Source organism: Enhydra lutris, unplaced genomic scaffold, assembly GCF_002288905.1.
Source record: "Enhydra lutris kenyoni isolate GAN:26980312 unplaced genomic scaffold, ASM228890v2 scaffoldscaffold246, whole genome shotgun sequence".
NCBI lineage: Eukaryota > Metazoa > Chordata > Mammalia > Carnivora > Mustelidae > Enhydra > Enhydra lutris.
In genome coordinates, this window is record NW_019154330.1 from 51562 (window position 1) to 60859 (window position 9298).

The 9298-nt window shown below is 50.2% G+C and overlaps 1 protein-coding gene across 1 annotated transcript; it reads right to left on the reverse strand.

Annotated features, from left to right (window-relative positions):
* Positions 1-8491: 8491 nt before the first annotated feature.
* LOC111140209 (14-3-3 protein sigma) lies at positions 8492-9238 on the reverse strand. Its single transcript, XM_022492544.1, has one exon. The coding sequence runs from the start codon at positions 9236-9238 to the stop codon at positions 8492-8494; it is 747 nt and encodes a 248-aa protein (XP_022348252.1).
* Positions 9239-9298: the final 60 nt, after the last annotated feature.

Sequence of the window (9298 nt, forward strand, 5' to 3'; positions counted from 1 at the left end):
CCCAGGGTCCTGGGATCGAGCCCAGCATCAGGCTCTCTGCTCGGCGGGGAGCCTGCCTCTCCCTCTGTCTCTGCCTGCCTCTCTGCCTACTTGTGATTTCTGTCAAATAAATAAATAAAATATTTTAAAAAATAAAAAACATAAAGACCCTTTAAATGTCTATATGATATTTCATGGTGAGGCAATGACGTTCACCATCCAGACTCCCATGGTTAACCTAAATTACTACCATTTTTTTGCTATTGTTAATAGTGCTGTGATTACATCTTTGTACTCAAATCTTTGAGTCTCTGATTTTTAGCTTATGATTAAGTCCTAGAAATGAAACAGCTGATTTTTCCCAGGTTCCAGATTCATAATGCCAAAATGCCTTCCAGAAAAGCAGCACTGTGCATCTCCCAGGCATTGTCTGAAAGTGCTCTTCTTACTTCCAGACCTCACTTGGCAATCATGACCAACTTCTGGAGGGAGGAAACCATCTCTGAGTGCCTTAGAAGGGACCTTCTTGGTCATCTCTGCTAACTACTGATATTAGGATATGTGCATTTCCATTTATATGAGTGGTTAAAGGTTTACTTTGAAATTGTTTATAAAAAGTTATTTGGGGGCACCTGGGTGGCTCCGTGGGTTAAAGCCTCTGCCTTCGGCTCAGGTTATGATCCCAGGGTCCTGGGATCAAGCCCCACATTGGGCTCTCTGCTCAGCGGGGAACCTGCTTCCCCCTCTCTCTCTGTCTGCCTCTCTGCCTACTTGTGATCTCTGTCTGCCAAATAAATAAATAAAATCTTTTTAAAAAAAAAGTTATTTAAAGAAGTGGGGGAGGGGCGCCTGGGTGGCTCAGTGGGTTAAAGCCTCTGTCTTCAGCTCAGGTCATGATCTTAGGTTCCTGGGATCGAGCCCCACATCAGGCTCTCTGCTCAGCAGGGAGCCTGGTTCCCCCTTTCTCTCCGCCTGCCTCTCTGCCTACTTGTGATCTCTGTCTGTCAAACAGATAAATAAAATCTTTAAAAAAAAAAAAGTGGGGGACCCCCCCCCTCAAAAAAAATTGGAAGATAGTATTTGGAACTTATCAGAGGTCACAGCTAATTGGACAGGTTTCCAGTGCAGACAAAGAGGCTTAGGAGTGAGAGTAACGCCCTAAAACCCACAGAGTGGAAGCACAGCCGGTCTGCTCTCAGCTGTTTCTGAATTAGTAAAATGCTTACCCACAGTTGGCTGAGAAAGGAAGCCTGATTCCATTAGAGTCTGTGGGAAGGTCTACCTCAGAGATTCTCTCGCCTTTCCCAGGGCTATGGAGAAGGGGAGGGAAGTGATGGCAGACCCATCCTACCACTACTAAGATCCACCCTGTTTTTGAAATTTTTGAAAGCAATAGGGAGGCCCAGCTACCCCAGAATCCTAAAGAGAAATTCTCTAGCAGGCTGAGTAGCCCCCTACTCCTTTTCCTTCACTTTTTTCCTCTCTCCTCCCTGGCTGTTGAGTGCTCACCCAGCCTTTAGAAGGAAGAGTCTGGATTAGCTCATACTTCGATGGCATCAGGCCTGCTGAGGGCAGGGGAAAACATACACCTCATTTCCAGGCCATTGTGTCCTTCATTTCCAGCCAAGGATCCGACTTCAGATGGCCCCAGATATCCAGGTGGCTTAAGACTAAGGAGCTGTGAGGGGATGGGCTGGGGATTTGGAACCCAAATGAGGTGAGAAAATACGAGTACTGGGAAGATCCTCTGGACCAGAATATATAGCAAAGCTTCAATTTTTTTTCCATCCAAGACCTTGAAGTAGTAGTAGTAGGCCCCTACACAGCTGATTTATTATCCTAAATAAATCTGCAGCTATCTTGCTTCAAGAATCTGAAATCAAGTTTTCCTCCAAACACACCAGACATTCGGACATTGGAGGATGTGTGCATGTGTGTGTATGAGTGAAGGGGGTGCTATCTGCTTGCTGTGCAAATACAACATCAAATGTTCGCTCGGGGCGCCTGGGTGGCTCAGTGGGTTAATCCGCTGCCTTCGGCTCAGGTCATGATCTCAGGGTCCTGGGATCGAGTCCCGCATCGGGCTCTCTGCTCAGCAGAGAGCCCGCTTCTCCCTCTCTCTCTCTCTGCCTGCCTCTCCGTCTACTTGTGATCTCTCTCTCTGTCAAATAAATAAATAAAAATATTAAAAAAAAAAAAAAAAGAAATGTTCCCTCGTTTGGGGAGGGTATGTGCTATGGTGAGTGCTGTGAAGTGTGTAAACCTGGCGATTCACAGACCTGTACCCCTGGGACTAATAATACATTATATGCTAATAAAAAAAAAAAAGGAAAAAAGAAATGTTCCCTCGTGCTCCCCGTCATACTGGATTACCACCTCTTCCCTTACATTAATCCTGAAGCCTTCACAGTCCTTGTGGAATGATCGAAACAGAGGAAAAGGAATACTGGAACATGGGTAAGATCTCTCCCAATGTTTTTTTTTTTCCTTTTAAGATTTTATTTATTGGGGCACCTGGGTGGCTCAGTGGGTTAAGCCTCTGCCTTCGGCTCAGGTCATGATCCCAGGGTCCTGGGATCGAGCCCTGCGTCGGGCTCTCTGCTCAGCAGGGAGCCTGCTTCCCCTCACCCCTCTGCCTGCCTCTCTGCCTACTTGTGATCTCTCTGTCAAATAAATAAAATCTTTAAAAAAAAAAAAAAGATTTAAAAAATTTAAAAAAATAGTAAAAAGATTTTATTTATTTACTTGGGGAGGACACAGAGGGAGAGGGAGAAGCAGACTCCCCACTGAGCGGGGACCCTGAGATCATGACCTGGGCCCAAGGCAGACACTTAATTGACTGAGCCACCCAGGCACCCCTCTCCCAACTCTTCAGTCATACCCATGGTCACGTAGCCTATTCTGAGCTAAAGATCAGGCCCCTCTACAGTCAGACAAGGATATTTCCGGTTAACTTTACTTGAGGGAAGAAAGCCGGGGGATGTGTCTTCCTTCTTCTCTTATAACAAATACTCCTTGAAAGCCATAATCTGATGTATTCGGTATTATACCTAGCCACAGATTGAAGACTCCATGCTTTTCTGAGTCTGGAATTTCCTCTTTTATCTCTAGACAGATAATGAGTTAAATTTCCCAAAGAGCAGTAAGGAGAAGATTGGGTGGAGATGAGACACGAATCAGCCTCTGACACCCCCAGGGTGACATACCTGTCTGCTGCCCCCACACACATTCCTGGCTTCTGACTCACGGGGTAGGTGGGGCTGCGGGGGGTGTTCTGAGAGGAGCACACCTACCCTGCAGAAACCTGCCTCCCTCCCCTCACCCCTCCCACAGCAGGGACAGCGCGCTGGCTGGGGGAGCCCTCTGAACAGGGCGAAGAACTGGAAAGGAACAAAGGATGTAACCAGGGGAAGGAACGTTTAACTTGGTGAACGTGCCAGGAAATTGGCCCCTTACACAGTCTTTTCCCATTGGAGACAATTCCTTTCTGCCGGGCCCTGGGGTGGTGGTTCGATGAGAAAGTCTGTTTCGATTCTTAGAAAGTCCAAGACACAAGCAGGGCAGCATAACATCATGTGGTTCTTTTCAAACTTATTTTTAACTCATGAAACTCCAGTATACAAAACAGACATATGTGTGACGATTTTAGCCAATGTGTGTGGGAACAGGGGAAACCCAGACTGCTGGCCTCCTGCCCTGTGGCAGTTTATGGGGAACCCTCTGAACACAATTTGGAAACAGCTGTTGTAGTTTAAGAATCATGGGCCTTGGATTTAGACCCATTCCACTCCCCAGACACATAAGTAATTTTATAACCTTGGTTATCGGGTTATTTAGCCGCTCTGAGCCTCAGTATCTTCATAGGCAAAACAAAGATGCTATGTATTTCTGTGCGGGCGAGGTCTGACAGTGGCTGGTCCATGGTGGTCACTCCAGCCGTTGTTATTACTGTACTCTCTAGGAAGAAGTGGGGCCTGTTGGTTAGATGGGCAGTCTCAGGGCAAGCATCCAAAATTAGGTTTTCTCAAAAAGGCACTGGACATTTGGACACTGGACATGTGTGTGTAGGAGTGTCTTGCTTTTCTGGAAGGAGCCACTGCAGCCCGCCTGACCCCAGTGACTTGACCTCCCTAGGGTCCTGGTTAGTTCAAAGCCTTGCCCTTTATCTTCTACTCCTGGGGTTCTAGACAGCCAATTTGCATTTTGATCTCTGAAGTAACTACATATGTAAGAAGAGTAGATACCTTCTTTAGAAAATTATAGGTTGTAGATTTTTCCTATATCCCTCAACCTCTTGGGAAAGGAAGATCTTTGCAAGCCCTTAGCCCCATTTCCTGGTGGGTCGGGTACTCTGGCAGTACAGGAAGGATAGGGCTGGGGTTATTGAATCTTTGTGAGCTCGAATCTCTGTCTAGACAGCCCCGCCTCATCCCAGAACCAGCTGTATTTCCATTTCCACAATAGAGGACCTGGCACTCCACTGGGTTTCCAGGCATTTGGGAGGATGGTTTAAAACTAAGTTCCGAGGGGTGCCTGGCTGGCTCAGTCCGTGGAGCATGTGACTCTTGATTTCAGGATTTTAAGTTCTAGCCCCACGCTGGGTATAGAGAATATTTAAACAACAACAACGTTTTAAAAAATAAATACAAATAAAAAATAAATAAAACTAAGTTCTGAGCATCATCCTGTACAAAAACCTTGCTGAAGGCACTGGAGGAAGAAAGTAAAAATAATGAGACAAAGTTACCATTTTTAGGAAGCTATCTGAGGAGTTAAGAAATAGACCCAGGACATAGCTGCAAACCCAGAGGTGAAGCAAGTAGATATGAAATCATAACTGAATAAATGTCCCTCTATAAAGGAAAGGAGTTGGTAGGATAGCATATCCAAAAGCTTTGTATACATGTTAACGGGAGAGGGGAGGCAGCTAGTCATGTTCTGACCTGAAGCTGGGCTTTGGAAATTTGGAATTTGGCTTTGGAATTTGGAAAACTCCAGGAGAAAACACTTAAACTCAGATAAAATGCACATGCCATAAAAATCATCCTTCTCAAAAGACAAATACCATAGGATTTCACTCATATGTAAAATTTAAGAAACAAAACAGATGAACATTTTTTTTTTCAGAGAGCGAGGCAAACCATAGCAGACTCAACTATAGAAAGCCAACTAAGGTTTGTTGGAGGGGAGGTGGCTGGGGAGGTTGGGGCATTGGGGTGATGGGCAAGAAGGAGGGCACTTGGTGTAAGGAGCACTGGGTGTTATATGCAACTGATGAATCACTAAATTCTACCCTTGAAACTAATAATGCAGGATATATTAACTAAATCATATTAAAAAATTAATCCTCCTCAAGAGTACAGTTTAGTGGTTTTTAGTATATTCACAAAGTTGTGCAAATACCAACACTTTGGTGGGTTTTTTAAAAGTTTTTATTTATTATTTATTTAAGTAATCTCTACACACCATGTGGGGCTTGAACTCACAACTCTGAGATCAAGAGTTGTACGCTCTTCAGACTGAGCTAGCCAGGTGCCAATATCAACACTATTTTGAATCTGGAACATTGCATCACCCCAAAAGAAATTCCGTACCCATTAACAGTAGGACTGAAAAAATTTAAATGTCAAATTTAGGTCAGGAAGAGATGGCAAGAGATGCTCATTGAGATTCCGCCCTGGTAAGAAAGCTTTAGAGAGATTATGTCATAAACAAAAAGGTCTGGGACTTTCATGGTCAGAAGCTGGTGCTTAAGCCGGCTCACACCTAGCCATCTGATTTGGTGATATTCCAATCCACAGCATCTGCTTCTGGAATCTGTCAACGCCAACATATTACCTTAGGGTAGCTCATTTCTTTCCCCATATAGGGCAACCATGAGTGGTGTAGGATAGACAAAAGTCAGAGAGTGAGAGAAAAGAAAGAAGATCTCTTCCCAGGACCTACCCATTAAGAGAAAGTCACCAGACCTGTTTGGTAAGAGAAAATGGGTCACTTCCAGAGCTGAGGGAGAGTCACTTGCCCTAACCCAGAGTCTCTGCCTGCTTGCCTTGAAAACCAACACCCTTCCAGGAAAGAAGAGAAAACCGGGGACTCAGAAGGCAGCAGAGTGGTCCTGCCAGCTTCCCCTGTAGAAGTAGCTCTGATAAGAGCCCTTCAATTTCCAGTCCCATGGGTGTGACCAAACTTGGACTCTGGGGAACCTGAGGGGGCTGAACTGAGTTCCCCCTATCTTGCCAGGTAGAGGAGTGACCACTCGATGTCAGGACAGTATCCTCTGGTGGCCCAGGGAGCATGCAGGTCAGCTTTGGCAATAAAGCTACTCCTCGCGGTGTCTGGGTGGCTCAGTGGGTTAAAGCCTTTGCCTTGTGCTCAGGTCCTGGAATCGAGCCCTGCACTGGGCTCTTTGCTCTGCAGAGAGCCTGCGTCCTCCTCGCTCTCTGCCTGCCTCTCCGCCTACTTGTGATCTCTCTCTCTCTGTGTCATATAAATAAATAAAATTAAAAAAACAAACAAACTTGAATTTAAAAAATAATAATAAAGCTACTCCTCGGGACCAGGCCTGACAATTGGTACGGAAATGGATCAACCCTAGACTACTGATGCTGGAAGGTTTAATAATAGTTAACATGTATTAAACATGCACTGTGGACTACTTTAGGCACATTTATTTTCTCAAACTTCATAGCAACTCTTTAGGTACAGTTTTTCAATCCCCGCTTTACAAAAGAGGGCACAAGCGAAAAGCAGAGTCTTGACCAAGGAGGGCTGGGATTCGAACCCAAGGCAGTTTTGACACCCCAGTTTTTGTCAAGACTTTTGCCCAAACCCTTTGATACTGAAGGGGAACCTGAGACCCAGGGAAGGTTCTAATGGCTTTTCCAAGGTCGCAGAGTCAGTCGGGGACACAGTCCAAGCCCATCGGTTCAGGGCTGCCTGGATCCTGGAAGGTAGTGGGGACGCACTGGTGGCCGGGCGGCCAACCCTGCCCGCCTGCCCAGGCTGGGCAACGCCAGCAGAGCAGATGACTCAAAGGGCGGGGACTCCTTTTGCCGCACGGCCCCGCCCGGTCCCGCTGCTCCGTGCATGCGGAGCTCTCGGGCTGAACGGGTGGCAACTTGTCTGAGTGAAACCGGGAAAGCGCTGCCCCTGGGGCTTGGCGGACTGCGCGGTGAACCCCTCACTCCGGCTGCGCGTCGCGACGCCGGCGGGGCCGGGCGGTCGAAGGGAAGACACACCCCGCGCGTTCCGCCGCGCTCTCCCCCATTGGCTCGTCGGGTTCCGGGGGCGGGTCCCTGAGCAGCTCTCTCCCGAAATTGGACGATATCGGCCTCGGGCCCGCCTCCAGCCCCAGGCGGTGAAGGCGGGAGCGAGCAAGGCGGCAGAGGGTCCCGGCGTGTCGGAGCTGGCGGTGAGGCGCGGAGGCGGCGAGCCGGACTGGCTTGGGGGGGCCTCTGCTCCCCGCGGCCCTTCCCACCCAGCTCGCGGCTCCTCCTCGCCTGCCGCTCTCATTTTGTCCCCGCGTCCGAACGCTGGGGCGGGGGCTTCCCCTCTCCTCAGATAAGGGCTTTTAATGGCGGCGTCATGCCCCTGTCCAGATTGTGCTCCCCTTCTCTCGGATTGGAGCGCTTGATGGGACTCTTCCTCGTTTTCCGATCTGGGATGCCCCCCCACAGCCTATCCCTGCAGCACGGACCTGACACTCCCTGCTTTCCTGTCCCCTCAGATCTGGTTCTTCGGCCTCCTGCCCTGGGCCCCTTCCGAGCAGCGTCAGAGCCGCCTTTGCGCTCTCCTGTCCCTCCGGGGTCCAGACCAGTTTGTGGGGGGTCCCCCTGGGAAGCTGGACCCCCACCCCTCAGCCTCTCACCTGGAGTCACTGGCTCCAAAGTCTTGCCTGTGGGTCACTGAGCCAGCCCCGTGAGAGGTCAGGGCCCTAAATCAGAAGCAAAAGTCAAGGTCTCCGTAAATCATAAGCCAGTCCCTGTCCCATCCCTCCACCAATAACTGGAAGAGACAGAAGGAGTGTCACAGGGGAACTTTATTGAGAGAAAACAGGGTCACACCCAGCAGACATGCTTTCCCTGTCATTCTGGGTCGTACACTCACTCGCTCTCACTCTCTCAGTCTCTCACACACTCATCTGCCATACAGTCCAGCTCTCAGGCGCAAGGGTGGGACACTCCTCAATTCCTAAGTTTCAGAGGTGAACGGGGTGGGAAGGAGGCAGGAGGGGTTAGAGGTGGCCCAGTTGGCGGTGGGGTTTGGAGGAGGGGTGCAGAGAGCAGGGGTGGGTGGGCTGACCCCTGGCGAGGAGCTCCCACAGCTGCAGGCAGAGCGGGACCCCCTGGCTCCAGCTGGCCTCAGCTCTGCTGGTCCCTCTCCTCGGAGCTCTTGTGAGCAGGGTGCAGAGCGTTCGGGGAGAGGGGTCGGGCCTCCCACCCCTACTAGTCCTCTCTGCCACGGTGGGGGTGCTGGGGAGGGCAGGGCGCGGCAGGGAGGGGGCGGCCTTGGCTCAGCTCTGGGGTTCCTCGGGAGCCTCTCCAGCCTCTTCCCCGGCGTTGTCGGCGGTCCACAGCGTCAGGTTGTCTCGCAGCAGCTGCATGATGAGGGTGCTGTCTTTGTAGGAGTCCTCGCTGAGGGTGTGCAGGTCAGCCATGGCCTCGTCGAAGGTGGTCTTGGCCAGTGAGATGGCCTCCTCGGGGCTGTTGGCAATCTCATAGTGGAAGACTGAAAAGTTCAGGGCCAGGCCCAGGCGGATGGGGTTGGTGGGTGGCATCTCCTTCTTGCTGATGTCCATGGCCTCCTGGTAGGCCGACCGGGCTGAGTCAATGATGCGCTTCTTGTCATCACCGGTGGCCACCTCAGCCAGGTAGCGGTAGTAGTCGCCCTTCATTTTCAGGTAGAACACCCGACTTTCGGCATCACCTGCCTCCTTGATGAGGTGGGTGTCCAGCAGGCCCAGCACCGTGTCACACACGCCCCGGAGCTCAGTCTCCACCTTCTCCCGGTACTCTCGCACCTCAGGGCCCTTCTCTTCCGAGCCCTCTTCGTTGCCTTTCTGCTCGATACTGGACAGGACCCTCCAGGCAGCCCTCTGGCCACCCACCACATTCTTGTAGGCCACTGACAGCAGATTTCGCTCTTCGCAGGATAGCTCCTCACCCTTTTCCACGGCGCTCTTCATGAAGGCTGCCATGTCCTCATAGCGTTCAGCCTGCTCTGCCAACTTGGCCTTCTGGATCAGACTGGCTCTCTCCATGGCTCTGGCGACAGACAGACAGGCAGGCGGCGGGCTAACTGACTGCCTTGAAACCAACAC

Excerpts from the sequence above, each read along its gene's own strand:
- LOC111140209 (XM_022492544.1), bottom strand. The coding sequence starts at position 9,238 with ATGGAGAGAGCCAGTCTGATCCAGAAGGCCAAGTTGGCAGAGCAGGCT.